The sequence below is a fragment of the Nomascus leucogenys genome, chromosome 20 (genome assembly GCF_006542625.1).
Source record: "Nomascus leucogenys isolate Asia chromosome 20, Asia_NLE_v1, whole genome shotgun sequence".
Classification (NCBI taxonomy): domain Eukaryota; kingdom Metazoa; phylum Chordata; class Mammalia; order Primates; family Hylobatidae; genus Nomascus; species Nomascus leucogenys.
The window spans coordinates 59593344-59612187 of NC_044400.1; the positions used below are offsets into that span (position 1 = coordinate 59593344).

Below are 18844 nucleotides of genomic sequence, written 5' to 3' on the forward strand. Positions count from 1 at the left end.
CTCAGCATAGCTGGCCTACAAAGAGGTGTGACCAGCGTAGTCCTACAAATGTTTCTTAAAGTCAACTCTTTCTTAACAAGTTATTTATTTATTTATTTAAGAGTTTAGCTCTTTTTGTCCAGGTTGGAGTGCAGTGGCACGATCTTGGCTCACTGCAACCTCCGCCTCCTGGGTTCAAGTGTTTCTCCTGCGTCAGCCTCCCTAGTAGCTGGGACTACAGGCGCCCACCACCATGCCCGGCTAATTTTTTGTATTTTTAGTAGAGACGGGGTTTCACTGTGTTAACCAGGATGGTCTGGATCTCCTGACCTTGTGATCCACCTGCCTCAGCCTCCCTCCCAAAGTGCTGGGATTATAGGCATGAGCCACCACACCCAACCAAGATGTTATTATTTTGACTAGCACAGTGGTTGGCAGAACGCACAGCACTGAAAGGCCATACTTTCCATTCAAACCAGAACTTTCTTTGAATGCAGCAAAAAGGTAATGGCACTCCAAGGAAACAAGCAAGGCACAACTAAGAAACCCTACCGTGTCTTTTCTCACTTAGGCTGAAAAACGCTCATATGGAAAGGGTGGCCCATTGCTCTTTTTCCTTTCAGTTCTTCCTTACTCATCAGGAAGACAGAGAGCGTTGGCAGAATTTGCACAAAAAGTGAAATCAGGCTAGGCGGGGTGGCTCATGCCTGTAATCCCAGTACTTTGGGAGGCCGAGGAAGGTGGATCACTTGAGGTCAGGAGTTCCAGACCAGCCTGGCCAACATAGTGAAACCCCGTCTCTACTAAAAATACGAAAATTATCTGGGTGTGGTGGCATGCGTCTGTAATCCCAGCTACTTGGGAGGCTGAGGCAGGAGAATCACTTGAATCCTGGAGGCAGAGGTTGCAGTGAGCAGAAATCATACCACTGCACTCTAGCCTGGGCGACACAGCGAGACAATGTCTCAAAAAAAAAGTAGTGAAATCAAAACAATTGAGTTAGTTTTGTGCAATGCTTTCACTGTTCTTGTAGGAATAAAATACATGTGTGAGCTACACACAAAAGCTCTGTCATGTCAATGATTCTACAGACGAGTTAATAGGCCTTGTTTGTGTTTGAAATTGGCATTGCACAATATAAAATGACACTTTTCCCCAGGTTTTTGAACAAGAGGCTCCACAAATTATGCAGCTGGAGGGTCAGATGGTAAGTAGTGGGTAGTGACGTTCAGTGAAGGAAGAGACCTCACATTTTTTTGTTTTGTTTTGTTTTTTCAAATGTTTATTTTATGTACAAAGAACTATCATGGTTTTTCATTGAGTAGATGCCTTGGATAATCCTTTGAAGGAAGATCATTTAGTCCAACTTAATGAAACCAATATCCTTCACGTACTGACGGAAACACTGGCGGCACATATTGAGGCCGTGTTTCCGGATCAGACCGTGCCGGTTTGAACAGACGCGACAAGAGCGAGAATTTTTGTAGGTGGCTCCAGTACAGCTGCTGGTGACCCATCTTGCTCTCAGCAGTGCAACAAGGTAAAAGGAGACCTCACATTTTTATAAAACAGATCCAAGGAGGTCCCTATTTCCCTGTAATTAAAAACAACACACTCCTTTTGGGTTTGATGATTTTATTTCTCCCTTCCCACAACCAGTAAAAAAAAAAAAATTACAGTCAGGCCTGGTGGTGGCTCACGCCTGTAATCTCAGCACTTTGGGAGGCTGAGGTGGGCGGAGTGCTTGAGCTCAGGAGTTTGAGACCAGCCTGAGCAACACAGCGAGACCTGATCTCAAAATTATTATACAATCAATGCAAGTACAAAGATTCAATTTTTAAAAATCACCAGAGTACAAAGATGGCCACAGCCCCTGCCGGGGTTTAACTTACATATATACAGAGTAGGCGGGGCAGGCATGGCCACAGAGGTGGTATTACAAAATATACAAAGTGGTTTCTTTCTTTACATTTCATAGAAGAACCTTGCCTCATTTACAAATGAGAGCACTAGAAGCACAAATCACGCAGACCATTTACTATATAACTTATGAAAAATGCTGTACAGGGGTGTGACTATAAATATAGAGTACTTGGCTCTGATTGGGAATTGATATCTACAAGGGGGAGGGTGAGGGGAGGACTGTCTGATATCCTGACCTGCTGTGATGGTGGAGAAGCTGGGATGGGGGAGGCCCCAATCTTGCCGCACGGCTACACCCACACCTTTCCTAGATAAGGCTGGAGCTCACTGGCCAGGAAGAACTGGGATGGCTGAGGGTGGGGCAGGGGCAGTGGTGTAATTAGGCAGGAGGCTGTGGAAGGCACAGAGAAGGCATCTAGGATGAGAAGGAGCACACCCATGCACACACGTGTGCTCGACTGTACTCAATGATCCCAGTTCACTGGGCAGTCCAGTTGGGTACAGCTTTCGCCAAAAATCTGGAGCTTTGCAGGCATGGAGAGAGGACAGCTAATCAAAGCCCATCTACGGGAAAATGGAAAAACATTTGGAAAGAGATTCCAATGGGTGGGTGCATGGAAAGAAGGAAGATAACCCAGGAAGTCATCTTGCACAGCAAGTAAGGAGGCAGAGAGGGGTGGAGAGCTATTCCAGGCGCAGATACTCCCTGGGATTCAAGGTGGCAGCATGCAGGCTAGGAGCCTGGAGAACTTGCACGTTTTATTTCAAAAGATCCAACAGGGAGGGTTTTTGTTATCTGACCAGGAGAGGAGCATTATTTAGCCTCAATGCTTTTTAATTTGGCTTTAGTTTGCTAAATTAAGAACCTGGGGCCCTTTTGGCAGAATGCTATGCTACCCATTCCTCACTTTCTTCTCCTCCATCTGCCCCACTCTCTATCTCTTAGGAAGACAAGAGCAGCAGGTGAGCACGTGTATCCAGCCTGAACTCTGTAGTTCAGGCGTGGCTCCCATCCCCAAAGCATGACAAGGAAACTGCAAGTGAACTGCCTGGACTAGCATACCTGTCCACGTGAGGAAGCCCTGATGGGGAATGTGGGGAGCACAAGAAGTGGGATAGGCCCACACCTTGTGGTCTGCAGTTTCCAAACAATGACACTATGTCCCCTGACCCGGGCTGATCTGGGGCAAGGAGGCCATGGAGCTGCTGCTCTTGGTTTTCAGACTTTGGTTTAAGAAAAGAGAGAGGCCTGAGCTTGATAGTCATAGAGAGTACACTTTCTCATCTTGGAGAGCCTCTCATACATTCCTTCCCTGGGCCTTTTCTATCTGAAGATGGTTTTTGAGTCTGAAAATAGGTTCTACTGACCAACCCAGCTAGGAGCAGGATTAGACATCCGTCCAGCCAGGTTCATTCTCTAATTCTCTTTAGGTACTGTCCTGTGCCTTCCTGGAGTAAAAGACTACTGAGTGACCAGGGGTTGGAATCAAAGTGCCCTGCAGGCCTATCCACCAAGCCAAAGGGAATCGAGTTAGGTAGGACTGCCTCAATTTCATTCGCTAATGGGGAACAAATCTCCTGGAGGTGGTGAAAGGGTGCAGAAGTGGGAGGGAGGAGAGCATGCAAAACTCAAGGACCATCCTCCCACCCCTGACAATCTGGGCCGCCTCCTACAAGGCCGTGCACTCGGTCTTTGAGTCGGGAGCATGGGCCTCACCCTGAGCCTCTCTGCTAATGGTTATGTTATCAAAGGTCTCAGCAGCCTTGACAGGGACACCCTGCCCCTCCTGCCCCTCCTCCAAGTCCTCGCAGCACTTGCTGCAGCGGCAGCACTTGGGGCAGCCACACAGCAAGCAGCACACGCGGCAGCACACGCGGCAGCAGCAGCAGCAGCGCATCTGGAAGAAGCCGGTGAACTTGGAGACGACGGCATCCCAGGGCTTCAGCGAGTGCATCCACAGCGGCAGGAAGTTCCAGTTCTGGAGTTTCTTGGGCAGGACGCGTGGGCAGCGGGACTGCAGGAGTCGGAGGCACAGTACCAGGATGATGATGAAGACGACGGGAACCCCGACACCAACCAGCACCGGCCAGCCGGCCAGTGAGAGGCCAAACACCGTCAGCGGGATCAGGAAGAAGAAGATGATCAGGTAGAAGACGGCAAACCAGCGATACTTGGCAGAGATGTTGCCTAGCCCCTTGGCCATGCGGATGGGCAGGCGAGTGAACGGGATCGGGTACCACAGTAAGATGCCGGAGATGTTGAAGAAAAAGTGGCACAGGGCGATCTGCAACACAAGACGTTGGACAGGTGAGGGGCCTGTTGCCCAATGCGCGTGGCAGTAGGGAGGAGGGGGAGGCGGAGGTAAGCTAGCAGGCATCACAGGCAGCACAGTCTCAGGCCTTCCAGGCTTTCTTTGTCTTTATGGCTCAGCCCAGAGGGTACCTGGATTCCATTAGAACCTACTATGTGTCTGGGAGGGCCAGGAGCACTCAACTGTGCATTATCTCAATCCTCAAAAAACACTCTACAGAGTGGCAACCATTATTTCTTGACATGAGAAAATGGAGGCTCCTCAAGTCCCACAGGTGGGAGATGGAAGAGGTGGAAATTCACATCCTGGGATCCTGGGTGCCTGCCTCCAGAGGTCAGGCACTTGGTCACTTTCCCAAGGTGCCAAGTACCATGCCCAGGCTGTGGGCCAGCACTGTCCAATACACCAGCCGCATGTCCACACTGAGATGTGCTTTAAGTATGAAATACACACTAGATTTCAAAGACTCTCAATTTTTGACAGACTGATGACATATTAAAGTGATAATGGTTTAAATCAAATACATTATTGAAGAATGAATCAGCCTGTTTCTACTTTTAAAAATGTATCTACCAAAAACTTTTAGGATGACATATGCGGTTAATTTATATTATATGCTTGAATTTCTATTTCTGTTGCACAGATGGCTTTGCCTCATCAGATCTTTATAATAATCCTAATGAGATAGGGGTTATGTCCTCCATCTTTCAGATGAGGGAATTGACGCTCAGGTTAGATCACTTGCCAAAGGTCACTTGGTATGTAAATGGTGAGATAAGAATTCAAATCCCAGGCTGGGTGCAGTGGCTCACACCTGTAAACCCAGCACTTTGGGAGGCCAAGGCAAGTGCATCATGAGGTCCGGAGTTCAAGACCAGCCTGGCCAACATAGTGAAACCCCGTCTCTACTAAAAATACAAAAAATTAGCCAGGTGTGGTGGCAGGTGCCTGTAATCCCAGCTACTTGGGAGGCTGAGACAGGAGAATCACTTGAACCCGGGAGGCGGAGGTTGCAGTGAGTGGAGATCATGTCACTACACTCTAGCCTGGGCAACAATGCAAGACTCTGTCTCAAAAAAATTAAATTAAATTAAAATAAATAAATAAATAAATTCAAATCCCAAAGGTCTTGCACAAAGTAACCTAGACGGTCCATGCCAAGGAGTTCTCCTAATCGTAAAGTTCCCCATAGGAGGCATTGAGGAGATGGGAGGTGGTGTCCATGCTTCCTAAGTACCTTTTCCGCATCTATATCAAGGGGCCACCCCCACTTTTGCTGAAACAACCACCAGTTATGGGGTCTTACTGCCTCTCTCAGGACTGATAGTTTTGATTGTTCTCATATCAAGGTCCTGAAAACTTTACCCATGGCTTCCCCTCCACGTATTAGTTCCATCTTTTGGATAGCACAGAGAAAAGCCTGGCTCTTGTTAGAGACCAGTTTGCAAGACCATGGGTGGTCCCACCCCCAGGGCCCCTGTCCCCGTGCCTCGAGTCCTGACCTGGATTGAACTCCTCAATGCATTGCCAGGGCTGGCTAAGGCAGCTAGGATGGCGGTGGTGGTGGTGCCGATGTTGGAGCCCAGCGTGAGTGGATAAGCCCTCTCAATGGTTATCACACCGATTCCTGGGAGGAACACAAAACACAAACACATCAGCCCCATGGGGTGACAGGAAATGGCAGTGGTGGCCAGAGGGAGAAGCCAGGGAGTAACTCACCAATCAGGGGGGTCAAGGCTGAGGTGAACACAGAGCTGCTCTGTACAATGAAGGTCATGCCTGCCCCGACGAGGATAGCCAGGTAGCCAGTCAACCACGCAAAGGGAAAGGGGAAATCTGGAAGACAGAAGGGAGAGATGTCACGGCCTCTCTGGGGAAGGTACGGGCTGGAGGCCTGGGGCAGGGGTTGGGCTTAGGGGTGAGGTTGTACAGGCACCTCCTCATCCCATATATGGTCTCAGATTACAGAGTAGAGTTTTAGAATCCAGTTTCATTCCCCATTGTATTTTGCTCCGCATATTCAGATGGAAAAACCAGGGATGCAGGTAAGTGTTATGAAAACAAAAACACAGATTCCCTGGAGGTCAGGTTAGAAAGAGTGAACCCACACAAGTAACCACTCTCCTTCCAGAAAGTGCTGACAGCATGCTTCCTCCCCTGCCCTGGTCTCCCGTCAGCAACCACATTTGACCTTCAACCTTCATTTCCACCTTAAGAAGCAACAGGAAAACGCAGCAGCTTGGAACATGCCTACCAACTGAGTCCCCCACCCAACTAGCACCGGATCAGGCCCTGCATTTCCCAGAAGCACACAGAGTTGCTGTGTTCCCCCAAGACGACCTGGAGTGGGGGGCGAATTTTCTTGGCTATATTTCACTGAGCTTTCATAGAGTGATGTCATTGGCTTAGCAAGCTCTCATTGACCAGGACACCCTACTTGGCAGGAAATCCTCCTGGCCAGCAGTCTCACTGGCCACCTCTAGATGCTGATGTATTTATGCATCACATTTCCTTCACAAGAGTGAAGGGAGATGGGAGCGAGGGCGGACACCTGGGGTCCTTTTTCTAAGGGGTCTTGACAGAGCCAGTAAAGCCCTGAGCATACAGGAAACCCGCTAGGAAGGAAGGCCTGACTCACAGCTCTCTACATATGAACTCCTTCTCAGGACCTTGCCAACATGCAATGGAAGCTTGGGCCTGCTCCCTAGACCCCACCCAGGAGGCCAAGAACCATTTCCAGGTGAATGACATCCTCACTTCTGCTGCTGATCCAATCTGAGAGAGAAACTCCATGCAGAGGCCATTGCTAGATGGGAATCTAAAGGACCCCCCTACACCCCATGCAGCAACCATCCCTCAAGGCCTACAAGTGAGGGCAGTGTACCTACCAGTGTTGATGGTCTTCTTGATGACAGTGGCGACCTGCCCCTTGAGCAGAGAGCCCAGGATCTTGACAATCATGATCAGGCAACCGCAGAGGACCAGCAGGGAGAGTATGAGCAAGATGGTGCCCACAGCAAGATCCGGGAGGTGGAAATTCACAAAGATATGCTGGCCTAAGAAGACCACAAAGAACCTTGTCAGGAGGGCATGGAGCCACCACGGCTACAGATTGTTATTTATTCCCCCAGATCCTGTCTTTCCTACAAACAGATTCCTGGTTGTTAGTTAACAGATGGCAGCCCCAAATCAAGACAGCCCTTCTCAGCCTCCTTCGCAGCAAGGGGCACCACTGAGACTATGTCATAATCAGTGGGATCGCATGAGGCTGGAAGATGAAGTGATGGCTTTAAAAATCACACAACTATTCAGGGGCAGACTAAGCCCAGTTCTGTCTCTAAAGACCATGCGTCGATGGTCTAATTTTTTTTTACTAATGATAAGTATGCTGAGGGATTCGATGGGCAAGTCAAAGTAAGGGGCATTGCTAATTATAAAGCCCCTTCTGCATCCCCCAGATAATCCCAGCAAAACATGGTTATATGAATGAATGTATAGTGCCTAGAATGTGGGAGGTGGTAAGTTAACCTGATTCTTTGGGGTAATCATACCTAGAGTATTAAGGTATACTGTTCAGAATTAATGTGATGGGAGGGTGAGAAGAGAGAAGCAGAGATATACAAAAGTATATGTAAGGAGTAATTAGAACAACGAAGGATGGCTGTGTTGGAAAAAACATTACAGCTTCTTAATAATCAGAGCATCATGCAAGCTCACTGCCTGTTCAAGAGCTACAGCCCCAGTGCCCTGAAATGGGGCCTGCTGTACAGTAGGGACTAATTGAGTGAATACATCTGTTCTATGTGGGTCCCACATCTTCCGTAAAATCAGGTTGTCATCTCCCTAAAGTTATTTTATTTTGAGACAGACTATCTCCCTGTTGCCAAGGCTGGAGTGTAGTGGTGCAATCTTGGCTCACTGCAACTTCTGCCTCCTGGGGTTCAAACGATTCTCATGCCTCAGTCTCCCATGTAGCTGGAATTATAGGCTTGAGCTACCATGCCTAATTTTTTTGTATTATTTGTAGTAGAAACGGGGTTTCACCATGTTGGCCAGGCTGGTCTCGAACTTCTGGCCTCAAGTGATCAGCCCATCTCGGCCTCCACAAAGTGCTGGGATTATAGCCATGAGACACCATGCCTGGCCCCTAGAGTTATTGACTAAAGGAGTCTGAACAAAGCATGTAGAGGGAGCCCTCTAGAATCTGTTGAGCTTTTCTGAGGTGGTGTGGAGCTGGCAAAGGAAATGGACTTCAAGTTCCAGTTCTGCCCTTGCTGTGGGACCTCAGGCCTGTCACCTCAGTTCCTAAGCCATAGTTCCCTCTGCTGTGAAAGCATGTTGCTCACTGCTTGATGCAGGGCAGGTGCTTGGCGACTCCTACTGTCCTTTCCTTCACTTACTGGGACTTCACACGGATAAATACGTCACCCCCAGAAAACACCTGTCATAGTGGCCAATCCACTGAGCTCCACTCACATTTGGCGATGTTCTCCTTGTAGGTCACATTCTTCATGGTCCAGGTTTGGATGCCATCCGTCCAACAGAGGGAAGGGGAGGTGCAGTTAGCAGTCGAGGGAACAGTGACGTTCATCTGGGTCTGGATGACAAACATGACAAAAGCCCACAACACTGGCTTTTAGTGGGGAATGGGAGGCAATGGCAGGGTGGGAATGAACGGGCGCAGACACCACCCATGGTGCATGCAGTGTGGCCCCAACAGAACAGTTCTTTTCTCTTGAAGACTTATTTCTCACCTTTATTAGAAATCTCTTAGAATAACTGAGGACAACTGAAATCAGCCTTCACCATTTAAAAACATCTAGTTTGTTTATTTTAGTCTCCAGTCTTTAGCACTCCACAAAAAAAAAATACATGTACACCCCAGAAGCAAGGGCAAGCCACAACCCAGGTGCAAAGCAGGCTGGGTAGGTTCCTGACAGAGGGCAAGAATGCTCTGGGCCCGAGCAGGGGGAATACTCTGGAAGAGTCTGGAAAGTAAGAGAGAGGACACTTGCTGCCAACACCCATAGGGCGTGCTGGACTATTTCCACAAGTCCCTCCAAAAATGAGAACAGAGAGGCAGGCAGAGCTAAGCCTTCTCCAAGAGGCATGGAAATAACAAACCAGAAATAATGTATCCCTGGGATGGGGCAAAAGGGAGTCTGTCTGTCCTACTGTTTACCTGCATTCGGCATTCATTCAGGGACTTGTTTTCTAAAGGCATTCCCTGGTCACTTTTGATTTTTCAGGGACTTCCAATATTTCTTTCCCCTGACTTTCTATTTACCTTCCTTGAAGGCAAGATTTAACTTCATGTTCAGATGCAAAGGTTCACTCCCCGCCCAGGGAATATTCTTGGAAACGTACCTTGTTGGTAAAAGTTTTGCACCAAATCTTGACAAGACTCTTGTTTTTCGCGGTTTCATCGTTCATTGCAATTTGGCTGATAACTTTTTTATCCAGCTGTGGAAACAGTAGACAGGAGACCATCAGCATATCCTCAGAACCGATTTAGGACACAAACTCAGGGGGTTTCAGGGAGAGGGGATCTAAGGAGATAAATGTGACTGTGAGCCCCCAGAGAGGCAAAGTGGGACTCACTCTATCTGCAGAGGCACCGATATCTAGGGGGCAGACAGTAGATATTTTCTGGATGACTGAATGGCCAAGAAAACCCGTGAGAGTGAAAACACAAGGTTCTAGCAAGGACCCAGGGAGAAGGGGCTGAGATGACTCTAGGCAGGAAAGGGTAGATCATACTTTATCAAGTCCACTGGGGTTGAGGACAGCAGTGGGAACAAAGTGGTCTCAAGTGTCCAGTCTTAAGAAGCACCTCCACCCCAATAAAGGTGGCATGTCATGGAAGTCAAAGTGACCGTCAAGTGACCACTCTGTCAGGTGGCCCTAAAGTTCTGCCTCCCTTGGCCTTTTCCACAGGCAGCTACAGAGTAGTGTTTATTCATCTATTTATTTTTTAAAAACAGTCTCACTTTGTCACCCAGGCTGGAGTGCAATGGCACAATTCTCAGCTCACTGCAGCCTTGACCTCCCGGGGTTCAAGCGATCCTCCTTTCTCAGCCCCCCACATAGCTGGGACTACAGGTGCACGCCACCATGCCCAGCTAATGTTTTGTATTTTAGTAGAGACAGAGTTATGCCATGTTGGCCAGGATTGTCTCAGATTCCTGACCTCAAGCCATCCACCTGCCTCGGCCTCCCAAAGTGCTGGGAAAACAAGGGTGAGCCACCGTGCCAGGCCCAGAATAGTGTTGTAGACACTCTGTATCTGTCAGCTTAGGTAGGGGATGTTGTGGGTAGGAAGTTTGTCTCTTTCTGTCTCTGAAGGAGCCAAGTTACCTGGACAATGAGCTTTGTGAAGGGCTTAGTGATGACTTTCAGAAGATCTGGGGCATCTTCTCCACTCTTGAAGTGGAAGCTGTCCACTATAAGCTGGGTTATGACCTCGAGGTAATGGGTGGCCGCCTCCACAGGCAGGAGCACCAACACGGAGAGCCAGTTGAAGAAGTCATGGACGGTGGCTCCTGCAAAAGCTCTATGGGAGGGAAACCCCGACAGCCAGATTAGTCACTAAGCAAGTGGGCACCACGTGAGGTGGGTCATTACCTGTATCATCTGCCACCCTGTGCTAGGTGTCACCTATGGAAGTGTGCACATGTATACAATCTCATTTTTGTTCTCTCATAGCGATCCCCAAAGTGGCTGGTATCTATATTCCCATTGGCCAGATGAGGAAGCTGCGGGCCAGCAAGCATGTTACGGCTGGAATAATTAGCTCAGCAATCACTGTTTTGAAGAATTGCATCAGGGCACTTTTGTATCATGTATATTGAAGGCTACCTTCTTTTGGAAAGGTGGGGACCAGTATGAAGGCAATCAAAGCCCTCTATGCTGGAGTTTTCAATTGTTTCAAACACATAGAAATCATAAATCCCCAAAGTGATGGGCACCTCAAATACCCTGATTTGATCACTACACATTCTATGAATGTAACAAAATATCACATGTATCCCAGAAAGGTGTAAAAATATTTTGTATCAATAAAAAAATTTAACTTAGAAAGACCTCTATGCAAGTGAATTCTTAAACTTTTTTTTTTTTAAGTTCTTGAAAGTGATGAAACGTGAATAGTTTCCACAGGAAACAAAGCTAAAATATTTTGCATCCATCTGAGGAGGTTCAAAGATTCCTCCTCGATTCCATCTTATCTCCAGATTTAAAAAACTCTGTTCTGGATTTTTTTTGTCTTCAATGAAACAGCTTACCTTTTAAAAAAACTGAAAAAAAAATAAACTAGCTAGAAGTGGCTGAGAAACACTCAATTTTCACATTAACCTTTTTGAAAGAAAAGAGTTTCCAGCATTCTACCTGCTCTAGTTTCAGAGTTTATGCATATGCAGAAACTACGTTTTGTTTTTTATTAACTTGTAAGTGAAGAACAAAGAAAAGGTGGCATGGGTTGAGCTGACCGAAAGTGGAAGTTTTAATAAGTTATAATTATGACCAAACAAAACAGTATTTATTTATTAATTTTTTTTTCCAGATGGAGTCTCACTCTGTCACCCAGGCTGGAGTGCAGTGGCGCGATCTCGACTCACTGCAACCTCCGCCTCCTGGGTTCAAGCGATTCTCCTGCCTCAGCCTCCAGAGTAGCTGGGATTACAGACGCTCGCAACAATGGCTGGTTAATTTTTGTATTTTTAGAAGAGATGGGTTTTCACCATGTTGCCAGGCTCCTGACCTCAGGCGATCTGCCCACCTGGGCCTCCCAGAGTGCTGGGATTACAGGCATGAGCCACCACGCCCAGTCTCAATAAATCCTACTCTTCTAACTGGCCTTGCCTCAATTCCGCCACCCAGCAGCTAAGTTTCTAGCTAGAGTTTGCGTTTATTTAGTGAACTCAATGTGCTGGGTGCTCTGAACACTTACCTGCCGGGCTGTATATTTAATCCTACAACAACTCAGTGGTGATAGATAGTATTATCCCTGCTCTGCCGATCAGGGAGCTGAGTCTAATCAGCTGGTGAGTATGTGATCCAACCCTAGCCGTACTTCCCTGTGGTTACTTCTAGGAACTCCAGGAATGAACCTGATAAGCATGTCATCTTTGGCTGATTAAAAGTAGTTACAACAGCGTGGCCAAGAACAATAGAGCTGATGTCGCAAAGGCTGGTTTTGAGCCTCTTACCTTCTGAACTCACTCCGATCTCCCACCTGCATGAGCGCAACAATAGTGTTGGTGATTGACGTTCCAATGTTGGCCCCCATGATAATGGGGATGGCAGCCCGAACAGTGAGCACTAGAGGATGGAAAAGTGCCATTAGCAAGCTTAGAAAGGCAGCCTGGGGGCAGGCTAAAGTCACCCATGCTGGTATCCTCTAAAGAAGTAGTTTTTATCCTCTATGCAAGTAAATTCTTAAACTTTTTTTTTTGCACCTCACTATGAATCTGAAGAAAGTGCCTTTCTAGCTTCCTCCCTCCTCCCTATTGCAGACCCAAGGCTAGCCTGAAGGAGACCAGGAGGCACCCATTGATTAAGGACTTAGGTGGATGAGTGCCAGGGCTTGCATGTACAGTTGAGTCAGTTGTGCATGGCACAAAGGCTCACCCTTAAGGAAGCATCGTTTCTTTTTTTTTTTTGAGATGGATCTCGCTCTGTCTCCCAGGCTGGAGAGCAGTGGCTCGATCTCATCTCACTGCAACCTCTACCTCCCAAGTTAAAGCGATTCTCTTGCCTCAGCCTGTTGAGTAACTGAGACTGGAGGCATGCACCACCACATCCAGCTAATTTTTGTATTTTTAGTAGAGACGGGGTTTCACCATGTTGGTCAGGCTGGTCTCAGATTCCCGACCTCAGGTGATCCGCCCGCCTCAGCCTCCCAGAGTGCTGGGATTACAGGCGTGAGCCACTAGGCCCAGCCAGGAAGCATCATCTCTGTGCTAGATATCAGGCACTTAATTCCAGGCAGTGTAACTTTTTCAGACCAAATCAGCATATTGCTGCATCTTTTTTGATATAAACAAGTAAAATATTTTGAAAGTTTAATACCTTTTTCTAACTGGACCAGAAACATTCTAGTTAATTTTGGCTAAGATGCTGGCTTGGGAAGAAAAATAGTTCTGGCCAGGGGCTGTGGCTCAGGCCTGTAATCCCAGCATTCTGGGAGGCCGAGGTGGGAGGATCACTTGAGCCCAGAAGTTTGAGACCAGCCTGGGCAACACAGTGAGACCCAAGTCTCTATTTTAAAAGAAAATAGAAAATAATAATAATAATAATCAGTTCAAACTGGTCCCCCTCAGAGGGTCTGTCCAACCTAGCTGCAGCAATTACCAGACAGGTACAAGTTTAGCGTGCCATCCCCCCATACTGGGTCATCCCAGAGCAATTTGTGATGTGATTAGTTGTCTTTCTTCTTAGCACTGAGAGTGGCCCTGTCCCAGAGAACTAACTTTCTGCAGTGATGGAAATGTTCTATGTCTCTACTTCTCAACAGGGTAGGTGCCAGCCACATGTGGCTCTTTAACACTTGAAATGTAACTAGTACAACTGAGGAACTGAATGTTATATTTTAATTTTAAATCAATTAAAAAGTTCAACAAAATTAAATTGCCACATGTGGCTAGTGGCTACAGGTCTGGAAAGCACAGTACTAGAGAATTCAGAGCTGAGAACTCCAGCAGCAGGGTCTATTTCCAGATCCTGCCATCGAAATGGAAACAGGAAGTTGCCTTGAATCAAGAGGGGAACATATTGTAGCTGGGGCAAGATATGAAGACAGTGGTGACAAGGCCTGGACATATTCAGAGTGAATTCCTGCCCCCACCACTTCCCACCCCCAGATAGACAGGAGAGTGTCTGGAATGCAGGTGGGCTCATGGGTGCCCCGACTCACATGAAGAGGACACCATGCTGACAACGATGGACGTTGAGGTGCTGGAGCTCTGCACCAAGACGGTCACCAGCACCCCGATCACCAGCCCCAACAAAGGGTTGGACATAATAGAGCTGTTGCTGAAGAACTGTCCTGCCATTTTTCCTGGGAAAAACAAACAAGCAAACAAACAAACAAAAACAATCACAACCGGATCGAGGGGGATTAGGTGGGCACCGAGTAAACAGAAGTCTCCATCCAAGGCCAGCTGGCTACAGGTTGGAGAGTCCAGCCTCCATCACTGCAGGCACCCAGGGAATCTTGCTTCCCCATGCCTCTTCCCGGTGCTGCCCCGATAAGGCAGGAAACCCACTAGCTGCCCACAGGTGCCTCCTGTCTCTGTCTCTCTGCCCTGGTTCCCAACCCACTGTGAGCCCCTGGTTACTTTTGTTCCTTCCCCTGCATCCTCCCACTCTTCAAACACTCCTCGGTCAGCAAGCCCTTCTGTGCTCAGGAACCCAGCCTCAACTCTATACTGGGACCAGTGGGTGCCAATGAGCCTCCTGGATGTCTCTGGGGTGTATACCCAATTTAGATTTATCCTCCAAGAGTAGATCTCTCTATCCACCCTTAGCCCTAGCACCAGCCTGTAATTGAATGCTGGGAGAGTTATTCTCAAGAGTGTACCTGAGACCATCAATGCATTCCCAAGTCCATTGTATAAAGAAGATGGAAGCCCAGAGGATGCAGGTGATTTGTCTGAGATAACCAGACAGCAAAGCCCGTAGCCGATGCTCCCATGGACCAGGGAGCCCAGAAGCAATGTTCAGGAGGCCAGGCGCGGTGGCTCACGCCTGTAATCCCGGCACTTTGGGAGGCCGAGGACAGGCGGATCAGCTGAGGTCAGTAGTTGCAGATCAGCCTGACCAACACAGAGAAACCCCGTCTCTACTAAAAATACAAAAATTAGCTAGGCATGGTGGTGCATGTCTGTAATCCCAGCTACTCAGGAGGCTGAGGCAGAAGAATCGCTTGAACCCGGCAGGTGGAGGTTACGGTGAGCCGAGATCATGCATTGCACTCCAGCCCGGGCAACAAGAGTGAAACTCTGTCTCAAAAAAAAAAAAAAAAAAGGCAATGTTCAGGAAGTTTTTGCCCCTAATGCTCTCCCATGAATGCCCACCTCCCCAAATCTCCCAAGTCACACCAAGAGAGGCACCAAGGGTTGCAGAAATCCATGGTCCTTTGTGTCACCCAGATCTGAGATTGAATCTCACCCTGCTAATTACAGGCTGTGAGTCTCGGGGCTGGTTCATGATCTCTCCGTAAATGGGAGGGCTTTGGGAAAGAATGTTTGATAGAGGGCCCCCGAAAATGCCTGCACCCAGTAGACAGAGTGCTGCCTGTTTGTTTCTGACATCACCATTGAGGTACAAAAGTAACCAAGCACATGGTGACCTCACTTCTGGGTTCTCACGCTGCATGGGCACACGCAGCCCTGAAGGCTGTGAAGGTAACTACAATGGATGCAGATTCCTGCAGCCCAGAGAAGGGGCCCTGTCCTTCCCCCAGCAAGGGCCCACCTTTGAAAGGGCACTCTTTCTCATTCCAGAATTCTCTGGTGGGGAGGATATAGGAATTCCTCAGCTAAGTCTGTATGTCAAACAACTTCCTGCCTGGGGTTTGTGGACAAACTCAACTGGCTGATAGCTTGGAATAGTCTCTAGCCCCAGCTCCTGGCCTAAGCCACCTGGGCCAAGTCATAGCCCTTTGTATAGGTCTCAGTTTTCTCTTCTATAACGGAAAGCATAGACTTCATAAATGATCTGAGGTCAGTTCCAGTCCTAAAACGCTCCAGGAGGCTGCAGCTGCAGAGGGCTTGCTGAGTTTTACTCTCGGAACCACATTTCATGATAACGCCCCTCACGCCCAGACCTCTCAGCCTTTCATTCTTACCTCCAACCAGCTGGAAGGCGCTACTAAGAATATCCAGGGAGCACACGAAAAAGTAGAGAAATCCGAGAAGTAAAATCAATCTCCCAATCCCTTGGAAGACACAGAGAATCTTCCCTTTGGTGTCTCTCTCTGCAGGGGGGTGGGATGGGGGAGAGAGAGAAAGGCATGAAACTTTTAGTGTTGGAAACACTGAGAAGTTTGGCAATGAGCTCAGAGCTCCCCCCACCTCCCCTCCCTTCCCAGCCTGGCAGCCGTAGGTTCTTATGTCTAGCGAGGCTTACAGATGGGAAGCAGCCATCGCTGCAGCTTTCAAAGCAGTTACCACTGTGGCCCATTTAGCTGAAACCCTTGGTAAAGTGCCTCTAAAGGATTTGCATCTGGGAGGAGGAGTTCAATGTGGTCTGCGACAGAAAAACCAGGCTCCATGCTCAACTGAGCCACAGTGTCACTGAGTGAGGCAGTTAACAGCACTAGCCACCTGCTAAGTGCAGGGTCGGAGATAATGGCTGTCACGTTCGGAACAGCACAGAGTATTTTCTAGAATGCAGCTGCACAGCAGCAATCGGCCTCAATTTATGGAGGGCTTGGGGCATCATACATCCTGGGATGCTACATCCTTAACTGCTGTTTACTCCTCTGGCTTTTAAAATGGTTCTCATCTTCCCCCTCCCAGCTCTTTCCTTCCTACCTCTCCTCCCCACCCCACACTCCAATCTCCTTTTTCCTCCTTGCTGTCTAGTTCACAGACAGACCTTCTGCCCTACATACATTTGGAAATGAAACAGTGATTGCTTGCACCCAGCTGTCTGGCTGCATATTTTCTTTTTCTAGAAACCTTCCCTAATGCCCACGTTTGGGTGAGGGGACCCCTCTGAAAGCTCTCTGAGAAGAGGGGCCTTTTCTGTTCATCACTGTATCCACACTATCTCCAAAGCAGTAACTGGAACCGGTTCACCCACAGCGAATTATAAGAGCCAGACAATGTCCATCTTTGCTATAACAAATGAATGACCCCCAATTAGTCCAACATGCTTTGATTCAACCTCAAAGATGGGAGGGTGGCCGGGCGCTGTGGCTCATGCCTGTAATCTCAGAACTTTGGGAGGCCGAGGAGAGTGGATCACGAGGTCAGGAGTTCGAGACCAGCCTGGCCAACATGGTGAAACCCCATCTCTATTAAAAATACAAAAATTAGCCTGTAATCCCAGCTACTCGGGAGGCTGAGGCAGGATAATTGCTTGAATCCACGGGGCGGAGCTTGCAGTGAGCCAATTTCGCACCACTGCACTCCAGCCTGGGCGACAGAGCAAGACTCCTTCTAAAAAAAAAAAAAATGATGAGAGGGTAACATCCCTAGCCAGGACCCTTGCTTCAAGGGCATCAGAACAATGAAAAGGGGAAGGGACAGGAGGATGATGACACCGTGAACCACAGGAAGTTTCCCTCCTGAATGTCTCAGCTGGCCTCACTTTTACCTGACCACTTGATCCCCGAGTCCTGAAGAGTGGGTAGGTTCCAGGGGTCGACCACCTCAGTGGGCTCATCTATCAGTGTAGCCGTGGAGTAGGTCGGCAGAAGTTCAATCTTGGTTACAGGTGCCTCAGTGTTATCTGCTGAAACAAGCAAAAGGGGTCATGAGGAATCAGACCTGAGTCTTCTGGGGTCTTCGCCAGAGGCCAATCTGCAGACACACGAGGGACACTTACTTTTGTTGGTCTCTTTGCTTTTATCAGGGGTGGTGGGCTGCTGACCTGCGGCCCCTTCGAGGTACTTATCGGGGTTGGGCTGGGCATCTCCCAATTCAGGCCAGGGAGCCATGGTCTGTGGATGAGAAACAGCTTAAAGCAGCAGTCATGGAAAGGAGGCACACCAAGATTCTATAAGAGGAAGAATCATTGGTTGCAAAGCATCAACTGGGTGGGGGTTTCGGGGGGGAGGCAGCAGTAAAAAAGGAAGGGAAGGATTTCATACTTATGCCCCCTAAGTATGGCATATTAAGCACCGTATTTCCTCTGTGGTTCCCCCTCAAACACTCACCCAGTCACTAAAGCAAACTACCTCGTACAGTGTTGAGTTAGCTGCATGCACCACCTTTAATCTCTTAAATTTGTTTTTGTCTTGACTCTCCTTCAGTCAAAAGAAGGGTGCAACAGGCGCTGTGGCTCACGCCTGTAATCCCAGCACTTTGGGAGGCTGAAATGGGTGGATCACCTGAAGTCAGGAGTTTGAGACCAGCCTTGCCAACATGGTGAAACCCCATCTCTACTAAAAATACAAAAATTAGCCAGCGTGGTGGCACATGCCTATAGTCTCAGCTACTCGGGAGGCTGAGACAGGAGAATCGCTTGAACCTGGGAGGCAGAGGTTGCAGTGAGCTGAGATTGTGCCATTGCACTCCAGCCTGTGTGACAAGAGTGAAAATCTGTCTCAAAAAAAAGAAAAAAAAAAAAGGCAGGGTGCAAGCCCATTCATCTTTGTTGTCTCATAGCATGCCAAATCCTCACAACCCTTCAATGGAACCCCATCTACTTCTTATATCAAGACAAGTGCACTGCAAATCTATGCAAAACCTTATCCAGTGGAATTTAACAGATTTATACAACTTAGTGTGTATGTGAATATATATGCAGGGGCCAGGTGAGGTGGCTCAGGCCTGTAACCCCAACACCTTAGGAGGCCAAGGTGGGTGGGTCACCTGAGGTCAGAAGTTCAAGACCAGCCTGGGCAACGTGTCGAAACCCTGTCTCTACTAAAAATACAAAAATTAGCAGGGGGTGGTAGT

The 18844-nt window shown here is 48.2% G+C and overlaps 1 protein-coding gene and 1 pseudogene across 2 annotated transcripts; both read right to left on the minus strand.

The window, feature by feature from the left end:
* Positions 1-1243: 1243 nt before the first annotated feature.
* LOC115831901 lies at positions 1244-1496 on the minus strand (annotated as a pseudogene). The gene has a single exon (XR_004027394.1). The product of XR_004027394.1 is annotated as a 40S ribosomal protein S29 pseudogene (transcript).
* SLC34A2 (solute carrier family 34 member 2) lies at positions 1256-18242 on the minus strand. Its single transcript, XM_030801387.1, has 12 exons — positions 17769-18242; positions 17538-17675; positions 16063-16191; positions 14128-14271; positions 12422-12533; positions 10572-10767; positions 9582-9677; positions 8691-8811; positions 7103-7270; positions 5934-6050; positions 5717-5841; positions 1256-4187 (listed from the first exon to the last, which is right to left on the minus strand). Exons 1-12 carry the CDS (start codon positions 17878-17880, stop codon positions 3573-3575), a joined length of 2073 nt encoding a protein of 690 aa, XP_030657247.1. The 5' UTR covers positions 17881-18242; the 3' UTR covers positions 1256-3572.
* Between the last annotated feature and the right edge of the window lie 602 nt (positions 18243-18844).